The following is a 13408-nucleotide window of genomic DNA, read 5'->3' on the forward strand; positions in this document are numbered from 1 at the left end:
AAAAATACCTTAAAAATACCCGAATAATACCCCTAAAAAGTGTAAACTTTAAAAAAATCCAATCTATATAAAAAAATTCCGGAAAAAAACCCGTAAATAGAGTTTTTTCAATACCTGATAATAGGGTATTCAAATACCCGGTTTTAGAATACCCGGTTCTATACTCGAACCGAACCCGATGCATATGGTATGATTTTTAGAGACAAAACCCGACCCGAACCCTACCCGATTATTACCAATACCCGGTCATACCCGTATCCGGTCATACCCGAACCTGGTTCTATACCCGAACCCGGGTATTTAGAAAACCCGATTTGTGCACCTCTACACCTAATGTCTGAGCAAATAGAGGTTGACACTATCAAGATGCTAAATGCACAAATCTATGGCCAAATATAGATTGACTCCAATTATAACCACCAAAACATTCCACTTTCCTATGAAACAATATATACACTAACCTAATATTTTCCCATCATATAAGCAAACCCTACATTCTCTCACAGGTATACATATCTTATATTCATTCTACTACTAAAAGTCTCGCATCTCCAAACAGCCACATTGTCAGCGAGACACTGACCCGTTCACTGCTCCCACTTGCAGTCTATCATTTTTCTGAATAACAAAATGGTCAACAACCCGGACCGTGTTAATCGGGTCCTGATGAAAAGCACTTGCCCTCCATTTACTTGGAAACCTTCTATCATGACTCGCCTGCTGCGGTTGTTTCACCTCATTATCCCACCCGGGGTCCACCTTCCAGTCCTTGGGGACCTACATATGATATTACACATTAATAGTGGTTCATTGAATAGTATGCTCAACTTTTTTTCTTTTTGAAATGAACCACCAAAGTTTTATATTTTGGCCACAAAAGGTTTGTGTTTTAAAGTTTGGCCACAAAGGTGTTTTTACAAGTTTAAATTTTTATAAAATGACCACGAAACTTTTGTACTTTGACGTTTAGCCTCAAAGTTTTCATTTTATTATTTTGATTTCTTAAAAAAGCTAAGTACGCATGTGTTTTTAGTTTTTTTTCTCAACGTTGTGGTATAAACTTTGTGACAAACCGAACCAGTACTGATGTGACATCGGTACTGCTATTCAATTTCTAGGCCTTAGTGTTTGTACTCTGCCGTTACCACAACGAACCGAATCGATACTGTCCGAATTCCCATCGCGCCCCCGCCATAACGCGCGAGTTCAAACCCAATAGTTATTATAACCCCTTGTCACGAAAACGGGTGAAATAAAATAAAGTCACTAATAAACGGACAAGTCAACACACTACCTTGTCGACCGCGAGTGTGAAGATTTCAATATCGCCATCTTCCTTGATATGGAAGCGCGTGAACGACTTGTAATTAGCGATTCGTAAGGAAGAAAACGCTTCATCAAAGTGTAAGTGAAGCCAGTTTATACAAATGTATAAATAGCTTCCGAATACAAGTGAAACCACCGGGGTTGACAACACCCAAAAGTAAAGAAATACTGATACGTAGTATATGGCTGCACCGCCTCTCGAGAGTGATATCATCCCGTTCTTGCATATATTGGCTCGTGTCACAGCCATCACCTGATGATTGAACAAATTTAACAGTTATTTTATAGCCATGTGGACGTGTCACCAGTACCCTGCTAACGTTCGTGAATAGCAGGTAGTTCATTTATATTCGTTTTTTAATAAATGAACGAACAAGACAAAATTCTTGTTCATTTAATTAAAAGAACGAACAAGAACACGTGAACACAAAATTTTATGTTTGTGAGCGTTCATTTATATCCATTAGATAATTCAGTTGAATTTTTAAGACCCACGAATATTTAATCTAGTTTTACTAAAATTTAGGCCGACAAATTGATGTTCACATTTAACTTTAATTGGAATCGCTCGTTTATGTTTGTTCATCTATGTGTAGTCATGCTCGTTCGTTTATACTATTAACAAACAAGCATAAAAAAAAACGATTACACGAACACACTCAGTTTCTTAACAAACGAACACAAACAAGAAAATCCCGTTGATTTAATCGTCTGCGTTCGGTTAAAGTTATAACTTATATGAGCGATCACGAGCATGTCCCATTTGTGTTCGTTTGGTTTGTTTACAGGCCTAGAAGCAGGGCAGCCGCCTTGGAAGGTTTGAGATTCAATCTGTTCAGTTCACGGTTTGATCTAGTTTGGAACCTGGAACCGGTTGTTTAACTTTTAGTATTTACATATATATTTTTATTTTTGAAATATGTAGTTATGTATATGTATTATAAATCACAAATCATCTTTATCATTTTAAAATTTTTAATTCAATCTAATGATTCATAAAAAACAAAAATCGGTTTGTTGTTTTCCAAAACCGTAGTTAGCGGTTCGGTCCAGGGATTTCGTCAAAACCAGCGGAACCAGACAGTGAACAAAAGGTATCAATGTTATGAAAAACAAACCTCAGGAACATCAAAAGCCGACATGAGATATTTGATGCACGCGGGATAAAGACCAAAAGTCCATTGCTCTATACGCGTCCGAAGACCAGTTGGGTCAGGAAAATGCTCGTTTTCCACCGTTCTATACCACTCATATAATGTGTGATAACCCGAAGTTGCCAAAAGGTTATGTTGAACGCATAATTGAACGCCTAATTCCATTAATAACATAAGGATTAAAGCAGCCGAAAGATGAGCCAAAACATGCAAAACCCCAATTACTACTTGTCTTTTCCGTGACACTTTAGATGGAACGAACGATATCCCAGCCACTAATAATAACAAAGCACCCGCAGATGATACATACGATTGCCCGATCATGTACATAAACGCATCCCAAACCGTGCTAAAAAAGCTCCTTACGTGTCCCGAAAAGGTGTCGTCCTTTTGTAATATATGGCCAAGATTGCACTGAAAAGAATAAAGCCATTTAAAGCAAAATTGTATTGATCTTTAATAGGGGTGTGCATGGGTCGTTTTGGGTTTAGACTGGACCAAAACTGAAGATTTGGTTTTTGAGTTTCTGAAAACCGTTTGATTTCGGTTTACTGTATGGGCTTAAAATATTTGGTCAAAAAAGTTGGCCAAAATAGTATATTTGGGCCTAAATCTTATTGTTAATAATGATTAATTGATTATCATCCATTTGGGCCTAAAATATTTGGGTTACTCTATTATTTAAATTAAAAAAGAAAAGTCATATATTTGGTCCGGTTCGTTTTAATTACGAGCAAAACCAAAACTGATCCAAAAATTTGGTTATCAATTTTTTGAAAATCGCTCGATTTCGATTTTTTCAGTCTTATTATTTAGGCTTGACATTTTTGGGCCAAAAAGAAAAAAAACTGACCCAAAATAATATATTTGGGCCTAAATATTTTTGTTAATTAATGATTAATTGATTATCATACATTTGGGCCTATAATATTTGGGTTTCATTATATATATTAAGTTCTTATAAGTACTCAACATTCAAATTTAAAAATGAAACCATAAACTCAATTTGGTTTTTTCGGTTTAATTACATGCAAAACCAAAACCGAACCGGAAACACGGTTTTCACAAAAACATATAAATCAAACCATTGATTATAATGGTTTTCACAGTTACAAACTGCCTTTTTTGGTTTCATGCACACCCGTAAATTCTAGCACGGAAAATATATATGACACGTATTAATAAAGTATGTACCTGTGGGAACATTGAAAAGGTCAAAATGAAGTATATAAACCCGCCAATGAAATCGAACTGCCAATTTTTCTTCCGAAACTTCAATATATTCCCAAGAGCAATCTACAAAAAAAATATATATATATTAATAATAAAAATAAAATAACACAAAAGATGGTAAAAATGCTAATATTGTATGATAAAAAACCGACCCTGCTTGAATCTTCAACTTTGGGGTAAGCGGCTTTCATTTCATACGTTGTACCATATGCTTTATCAAAGTTACTGAACACGTGTGTAGGGTGCAAAAAGGCCCCGCCACAACCGTTAACAAGTAAATGTTGTATCGAGTCGGGGCTTTCAGATGGGGCTCGCGAATGACGCAAGTAATGATGTAAATCACCTGCCATTCTAAGTTTACACCTTCCTTTTAAATGTTCTTTTACAAGATGCGAAACGTTCTTTCCGGTTACAGAATCCCAGTACCAATCCAAAATCCAACCAGGTTCATGTGTCATGATGATTACCGAGTCGTTTTCTTTAACCTGGAAAAAATAAAATACTTATCTATATGGTAAATGAGCCAAGCCGCTCGTGAGCTACTAGAGATCGGCTTCGCTAAAAGCTCTAATTAATTGGAACTTAAAAAAGAACGAGCTCCAGCCTAGAAATAACCCTGTTTAATAAATGAGCCCGAACCCGACTTCACATATGGAGCTCAAGCCGGCTCGTGAGCTGAAACGAGCCGTTATTTATATAACTTTTAAATTTAAATAATATATAAAATATATTTGTAAATTTAAATAATATATAAAATATATTTGTATAATTATTATAAATTATGATAAAATAAACTAAATAATAAACAATATTATATTAAATATATTTTTATAATTATTATGTATTAAATTATGATAAAAATAAACAAAAATAATACACATTATTTTGTATATAAGACTTATAAAAAAATATATATATAAACAATTATAAATAAAGTAATATATATATATAAACAAGCCAAGCACAAGCTGAGCACGAGCTTGAAAAACTACTCATGAGCCAAGCTCGAGCTGGCCGCAAGCCTATACAAAGCTTTATTTATATAAATTTTATCTAAAATATTAAATATACATCTTTTTAGTAGTTATTATTATATATAAAATTATGATATAAATTATTAACTAAATAGTACATATTTTCTTAAGTTAAACGAGCCGAGCTAGAGCTCAAACAAGCTCAGCCTCGGCTCGTTGACACCCCTAAATATAAATCAGCAAAATATAAAAAAAAGGATTCATTTACCTTTTCCTTTATTAACTCTTCGAAGAATTTGAATTGGTAAATATCGATGTCGCAATGAAGGGCTAAATCAAGACCGAAAACCCACCATCCCTTTGGTAGCTGCAAAGCGAAGTAGCTTTTCTTTTGAGGCATTAACCATCCACCTAACCAGCTTTTGTGACAGATGTATCTCATAAAAGTTTGAAGTCCATCAAACCAATCTGTAAAAACCGCAAAATTTATAGCTTATTATTGATTATTTTTATCATTTCAAATAATCAGCAATTCAGCATCATACCATAAGGTTGAACTGATTTTGATAAATTCGCTTTTTTTTTAAAACGACTTGTTTTAAGGTGAGCAGTGAGCCCATCGCGGTCAGAACTCGTTTAAATTAATTTTACAGGGTCACCCGATCTGTCCATTTTGCTAGACTTAAGATTTACTCATTTATAACTTAATTCAGGTGACTTTTATTCTTCTTTCCAAGTCATCTACCCGGCTTTGTTCATTTTATTTATTAAATTATTAAACATCTTATTATATGACTATTGACAACTTCAAAGAGCAAAGGAGGGATGGCAAATGAGCCCGAAACACTCGGAATGGGTGAGTGTGGGATTACATCGGTGATAAAGGTTTTTTTCAATATATAAAACTATTTGGTGATACCGGCCCGGACTACCTGCAACTATATACCAGCTTACCTTAGGGCTGTAAACGAGCCGAGCCAGGTTGCCTTAGGTTCAGCTCGTTTACGAACCGAGTCAAGCTAGCTCGTCTCATTTATCTTCACGAGCTGAAATGTTGAGTTCGGCTTGGCTCGTAAAAAACCTGTGCCGGCTCGAGCTCGACTCGGGTAAACTTTACCTGAACACGCAAATATTTTCTTTTGTCCTTGGATAATAGAGTAGCCTACTGATAAACTGACTTCTTAGTTTTGTACTTCTAATTCCATTAGGTAATAAAACTATATAAATGTTAAACAATAAAAAATGTACTTGTGAATCCCAACGGGTAATTTTAGACAAAACTTACAGGATAACTAGATACCTGACGGGTAATGAGTAATCGGGCACCCAACAGGTATGGGATTGCGATTACCAACACCCGTCCCACTGCCATCCCTACAGCAGGAAGCACATCAAAACACATGAAAATAAAAAATAAAACATATAAAAAAAGGTACAAAAAATGATGAAACCAACCATGATTTCCCGGGATAACAAGACATTGGGGCCCATCGTATTGTTTCAAGTGAGAGACACCGGAGGGCAATTCAGGCTTATCTACAGCAATATGCACGGCTTTGTACCATGGTGGCGGTTGAAGAGCATACTCAAAAGGACGAAAAAAACGCTTTTCGTAAGTAAATGCTGACGGGTTAGGATACCTGAAGGATAATATGCACAAAATAGATAAAACATAACAAATATAATAAGAATGACAAAAACAAATGATTTATTGTGTAACTTACGCAAGATCACCTCCGATAAGAAGGAGGTCTCCACGGGGCAATTGTAGTGTAGAATCATCATTGAAGACTGTAAGTGAAGGTTGTGCAAGAAGCCGAGCAACCGAATAAGATGAGTTCCCGCCATCACCCGTATCAGCCATAAAATCAAACCATAGTTCATCTTTTTCACTAAGATGATCGTATAGAAAATCCTCTTTTTCCCCTTCGTGAACCCTACTCATTGCCGCCTAAAATATAAGCCATTATTTTGCGTTAATTAAATCAAAATCATCTTCGCGCATATTCATTATTGGTCAAATATGTAAAATTCCACATAATAAGAACACAATAAAGAAAACTTATCAAATATTGTCAATTATTTTCAAGAATAGGTGAATTAGATAGGAAAATTTTGAACCTGCATCATCCGCATGTCAAATCTTCCAACAAATACGGTCACAGATACAATGAGGTCAAACACAGTCTTGAATAAATCAGCCGATGTCCTGCAACACAAATGCATAAACACAGATAAAGATTCGCACGCACACACACACATATAGGATAGTGTTCCCTTTAGAACAAATATTATGTTGAGAACTACGAGAACAACATTAAATCTTGTACTGTTTATTAATAAATTGACTAGAACGCATGTAGATTTTAATATTTACAAATTTCGTTTTTTTTAAATATTATTATTCATGGTATTTTTATCTAAATGCGCATACAATATATGCACATTTTTAAATCACTTTTTATTAAAGAATTCAGGAGCGGAGAAGAAATAAAATCGAAGAAAAAGTGAGGAGATATAAATAAACATCTGATTTTTAATTTTACTTTTTTTGTTGGAGCAAAATGTACATTTCTTATGCAGTTCTCAACATACCATTGGTTCTCAAAAGAACGCATCCGTATATAATACATATATAAGAAACACAAAGAGACTTAAAAAATATATACCCTGAATACCAAGGAACCATATCCAAAAAATTAGGCTTCATCTGCTTGTTCTTCAACTTCTCGGTTTTTTCAACTGACAGGGGATGAGTGAGAGCCCATCTGATGATTAAAATCATTAATTAAAAACTGTTTCGTTTCTAATTTTTTGATGCAAAATAAGAAGCAAAAAATAATTTAAAGTTGTCTTCCTTACCCTGTTGATCTTTCCACCACATAATTAGCCATATAAAGCCCAATAAACGTTGCCCATAACGAATAAATTGGAGAAATTTCATCTGATGATTCACACGGGCCACTGCAGGAGAACTAAAACAAAAAAAAAAATCAAATGTAAGTCGGCACATAATCAATTCCAAAATGATATAATGAACAAACTGAGAGCCGCAAATCATACCTCTCGTATATAACCCACTTAGAGAGAAACGGGTAATCACCAGCGGACCCCACTGGAGCAAACCAAGATTTGCATATTTCATCTTTTAATTCATGCATTTTTAAAACTTTGACAGCCAAATGCTAGGTTCATGCTTCTTCCAAAGTGAAAACAGGCCCGAATCCCTTCGGCCCAATCGTTTTTCATTCAAAGCTTGATTGCCACAGTGGCTATAGAATACACAACACGCTATACTTAACACCTACATAAATAATCACAGAATGACTGCTTAGAAGTTAAAACGCCAATTTCAACACATTCGCTTATGAATGCACCGATTCGGGTTCTAATGAGTCAAATGGGTCTTTGTTGACCACACCAAAATTTAACTGTTTGATCCTAACAAGTTACCAAACCCCGCCCATTTTGCCACCTCTAAAATACCTATAAACTTAAGATAAACAGACTTACTGTACAATTTTGAACAATGGTTAAGATCGCAGGTCTCCTCCCCGCCCACACGAGAAACAAGACCCACATACCAAAGTCCCAAAAAAACCAAGTGGAAGACAAGAAGTACAGAAATAGACGAAATGTATATTGTCAAAAATAATGAGAGATTCATCCTCATATCCACCCCCATTGACTGAAAACTGGGAAGGTGGTATACAGCCGCCACTAATATCCATGCAATATACCTGCAAAAAAACTCGAAAATTAACGTATTTTGATGCTAACCTAAAAAATGGGTTTTGAAACAGAGGGTCTCAGCATGAGCAGCCTATGTATCCTACCAATAGCTCTGCTATGAGCAGGATCGTACTGGGTAGGGGTGTGCATAAAACCGTAAACCAATATACCCAAACCTAATAAAAGAACCTTTAATGTTTTTTTATAAACCGAAAGTAGTTGGTCAGCTATGGTCATCAATATTTCCATCACCGAAAAAAACCGACCCAACCCGATTATAGTAAACAAACGGTTAACTGAACTAAACCAATATGCATTAATATTATGGATTATATAAATATTTTTGAATGCTATGTATAATATATTACAAATGTCAAACGGTAAAACTCAAATTATTCAAGCCCATTTAATAAGTGGTTAAAAAACTTCAAGCCCAATTACATTGTTTTGAGCTATTTTAGTCAGGCCCATAACACTTTATTATCAATTCTAGTTCACGGTTAAACTACCCATAACTGAACTAAACAAACATGTCAAACAAATTATAGTTACAGTGTTGGACCAAAACCAATCCAAACCGACCCATGCACCCCCCCCCCCCCCAATACTGGATACGTTTGTTTGTTTTCATGCTACAATAAAGAAATGACTGATAAACACTAAAAAGGTAACTTACCATCGACTGAAATTTGAATAGCTCGGTTTAATCGTCTTCCCTAAAAAAGGGGAAGAAAAGAAATAGAAAACCCCTAGTAAGCAGGCGTACATGGACCACCATTTGATGTTGTTATCTAGCTTCTGGATGAGTGTATGCATATTGTCTGATGAAATAAAAAACAGGCAGCCAATAGCAACCGCAATGATGGCGTGTCGGGAATGCTCGTGAGGGTAAGGGTATGTGTGGGTTAGAATGGTCCGCATTCTCATCATGTTTATGGTGTCTAGCAGACCACCATGCTCCTTATCTGACCCCATCTTCTTTAATCTTCAATCTTGAATCTAATGCAGTGATCCTAAAGTCACAAATGGTTGATTTTAAGTGTTTGGATCAACTGATTATAGTTTAATTTTCTGCTAACTAAATGATCCGTTTCAAATAAACGGTGATTAACTGATTATCTTACTATTTGATTCTGACCCATGAACAGATAGGTGAAAAAGATAATATATACAGTAGAAATTGCAAAATTAGGGTTTGATGAAGAAAACCCAGATACAGAATTCCAGAATTAAAGCAAAAAACAGGTGAATTATGAAAATTAAACATACCCATTACAAGTTAAACCACTAGTAATCAAATTCAAGCAGGCAATTATGAGAAAAAAAAAACATAAGTTAAGAGATATAGTAGTACCTTTCTTTAATAAGTATAGAAAAAGAAAGAAAGAAAGTGATGTCTGTTGGTTATAGATTAGAAGCTTAGAAATTTATTTAGGGATAATAAATGGCATATTCTTTTGTTGAGTTTGGGTTACTTGCGATGATGATAATAATAATAAGTTGAATTTTTTGAGTAGGCGTACGATGAGACCAAAAGGATGGATTGACGGTGATGAAGAAGCAAAAGTAATCATGTGAGTGAGGTCGTATTATTATTATTATTATATTAATGAATGAGGTTTTGTATTGTAGCAAGTGATAAATAAGGTAGGAGGACTAGGATTAGGATAGGACACGAGGGAGGGTTTGTCGTGGTCGTGAGCATGACAGTCGGTTACTTGCGTTTGAGGGGTTTGTTTACGATTTTTTTTTTCGAACGGCAAACAAAAGCAAATATATTAGATCATCAACAATCAAACAACAAACACCCAAGCTGGCACAGTAAGTCACTGGTCCTAGCCCAAATTACACTAGCATGGAATCACCACAAACCATTACAATACAAATCGTTCCCAGTCCTCCCGCGATAAATACGACCCTCCTGACCTGGTTTTAACCCAAAGAAAACTTAATTTTTTTACGTTCTCCACTACGCTCCCACTAGTCACCACTGCACCGATATGCACCATGTCATTTCTGACCCTCCATAAACACCATAATGTGATGAGACAAATTGCGTGAAATGCTTTCGCATTTCTTTTGGAGAATTTTGTGAACTTATGTAGATTGAGAACATCCGAACACAGAATGCGAACCAAGGGAGGTGCCTTACACCAAGTGGATATGGCATGCCAAACCAACTGGGCTAGTTCGCACGAAACGAAAGCATGCTCGGTCGTCTCATCTAACAAACCACACACGCGTACATACCAACGACTCAACCCCAATGTTTCTTTTCGCCAACAAGGTTAAAACCGGGACTCTATCCAACTCCGCTCTCCACGCCAAAATTCCGACTTTGCTAGGGACCCAATTATTCCACTCAAATTTATAGTCAACTGGGATCAAAGTTAACTCATTTATTTTTTCTTTAATACTTGAAACGGAGAATATTCCGGCCGACCCCAAGTCCCATTTAACATTATCATCTTCAACCCCAAGTTGCACATTTTGACAAAGGGATAACAAAGACCTGAGTTCCTCCACCTCCTGCACCGAGGCCGGCTGTCTCCGCCAATCCCATGTACCGCAAATATCCCCATTTACCATTACCCAGCCTATTCATCACAAGACAACCCTTGTTTCTATCCAGGTCAAATAACCGAGGGAATTTGACCCGCAAAATGTCATCTCCAATCCAAAAATCTAGCCAAAAAAGTGTCCATTCCCACTTTTCACCACCTACTTCACCAACAACTCCACGTTAAGCCCCAATAAATTAAGTTCGTTCGAGATACGACTGACTTGCTTCCATGGGCCCGGTACCGAAATCTTTACGGTATACTCTGTCAATCCCTCGACGAGTGATGGATAGCCCAAATTGCCCTTCTCCATAATCTATCTTATTCCCCTTTAAACCACCACCACCACCATTTTTCTAACAAAGCCTGATTCATATCACGCAAAGACCCCCAACCCGAGGCCTCCATATTCTTTCGGAGCCGTGACCCGATGCCATGAAACCCAATTAATTTTTGCCTTATCATCCGAACTTCCCTTCATTACCCGTTTTGTTGAACCGACTATGAATAAACCCCTCCGGTTCCTCACGTTTGATGGGAGTAAGCAATTGGGCTTCCGACTCTGTAAACGATTCTGTGGGTTCGCATTCCATCTCTTGATTTTGACTTTGACTTGTGATTTCAGTAGCTTCAACTTCAACGGCTTGATTATTGTTATCCTCGGACTGAATCATATCTCCAGTATTATCAGGTTGTTGTTCCTCGGGTTGAGCCACAACTTTACTCTTAACAACAACTGGGCCGACACCAGGCCCAATCCCAGTTCCTTTACGAAGGAACGGTTTCGTTTCCAGTGGGACCACACTGCTTTTCTTAGTAACTTTGTTGTAAAAACTGGGTTTAGCAGTGGTGGCAGCGGCGGTGGTGGCGGTGGAGGTGGCGGCATTAGGAGTGGTTGCCTGAGTCCGGGATTTCGATTTTGCAGCCGGTGCACTTTTCGTCACTGTCGGCTGCTTTTTCTCCTTCACGGTTTTAATATTCTTGGTACCATCAGGTGGAGTTGACTTCAGAGTCTTCGGTTGCAATTTTGACTTTTCAACTTTTGTGCTTGACCGTAGAGTGGACGAAGTAGTTTGAGGTTTCCGAGTCAAACTTGCATTAGTAGAAACAGGCCCAGATGGAGTTTTAGCAGGTGATGAACCTGCGGGTCTTGGTGAAGGGGTTGCGGGCCAAGACTTGCGCGTAGCGGGCAAAGGCGATAGTTTATTTGTAGTTGAAGTTGTAGATTTTTTCGCAATAGGACCTTTTGATGTTTCCTTTTTGGTATTCAGCAACTGGGTTGGGTTTTTTTGTGAATTTTGAGGTTTGATTTTGTTCACGATGGGTTTTTTTTCGGCTATCAGTTATATTGGTAGATGCCATTTCAGCTTTTTTCTCATCAAGAAACTTCTCCATCTCTTTGAATTGGGATTCTTTCTCAGCTTTCTTTCCAGAAGCTTCTTTTCTCAGCTTTTCGTCTCGTTTTTGTTTATAATGATCATAAAATCCACCTCTTTGCTCCTTTGAGTTATTATTTTTACTTTTGCCATTATCATTTGTTACACTATGACGTCTAACTGGTTTACTTTCCATCATTTTTTTGAACAGTTGATTTAATTCTGCTTCCTTTTGTTGATTCCATTCAATTGAAGCAGGATGTTTTTCATAAACTTCCTCACTTTCATCCTCAGAGTTTTCCATTTCCAGGTTTAATATGTCAGCTTTAGCCTTTTTCGGGTGGGGATGATTTAATGTTTTTTGCAGTTTCAGAACTTTGACTAGTCAAAGACTCCGTATTGCCACCTGGCGCTCCGTCATCACGGTTGCTCGAAGAAGAAGTTTTGTTAATTGTATCGTTTTGGATTTGGGTAGCAGCGCTTTCACTCATACCCGAGCTCCATCTTCGCAGTACAGCTTTGTTTGCAACTGGTGCGGTCAACACCGTCTTTGACTTCTCGGTTTCCACTGCTTTTTCTTTCTGTTTGTTTTCAAATAGACTGATTTTATCTTGCACACTCATTCTCAATGCATTTTGCTTAGCGGGTGTCTCTGAGTCTTCTTCCTCATCACTAGCATGAGATGTGGCGTCTTTCTGAGTTGATAATTTCTCTCTATTTGGAAAATAGTTTAGACTTTTGATACTTATTGTAGCAGCCCTGTGTGGGCCCCGCCCGTCCAATTTGAACCCGTCTCATTGGAGATGCTAACCTTCTTGGTGTTGCGGATCTTGCAACAGGTCGACTTCTTTCAACAGATGGTTGATCTTCATCTTCTTCTTCTTCACTTGAAAATGTATTTTCACTGTCAGTTGAACTTTGTCTTTCAACCTGTGCAGCTTTTGCAGGCGAGACACCATATTTGACAGGTGGATTTAACTGTGAAGTGTGAGTAGCAAGAACAGTTTTTTCGGGTGTAGAGTCTTTTGAAGATGGGAATTGACTTATAACTA

The 13408-nt window shown here is 37.0% G+C and overlaps 1 protein-coding gene and 1 pseudogene across 2 annotated transcripts; both read right to left on the minus strand.

Annotated features, from left to right (window-relative positions):
- Positions 1 to 345: 345 nt before the first annotated feature.
- Positions 346 to 9737, minus strand: LOC143530330 (uncharacterized; annotated as a pseudogene). The gene is made up of 14 exons (XR_013134839.1): positions 9096 to 9737; positions 8201 to 8427; positions 7732 to 7991; positions 7550 to 7662; positions 7357 to 7455; positions 6809 to 6896; positions 6412 to 6638; positions 6143 to 6327; positions 4956 to 5155; positions 3866 to 4198; positions 3675 to 3776; positions 2445 to 2894; positions 1295 to 1579; positions 346 to 777 (listed from the first exon to the last, which is right to left on the minus strand). The product of XR_013134839.1 is annotated as an uncharacterized LOC143530330 (transcript).
- Positions 9738 to 10639: 902 nt separating this feature from the next.
- LOC143530331 (uncharacterized) lies at positions 10640 to 11008 on the minus strand. Its single transcript, XM_077025889.1, has one exon. It carries the CDS (start codon positions 11006 to 11008, stop codon positions 10640 to 10642), a length of 369 nt encoding a protein of 122 aa, XP_076882004.1.
- Between the last annotated feature and the right edge of the window lie 2400 nt (positions 11009 to 13408).

The sequence above is a fragment of the Bidens hawaiensis genome, unplaced genomic scaffold, assembly GCF_021521415.1.
Source record: "Bidens hawaiensis isolate Kalapana, Puna unplaced genomic scaffold, B.hawaiensis_p1.1 tig00008932_1, whole genome shotgun sequence".
Classification (NCBI taxonomy): Eukaryota; Viridiplantae; Streptophyta; class Magnoliopsida; order Asterales; family Asteraceae; genus Bidens; species Bidens hawaiensis.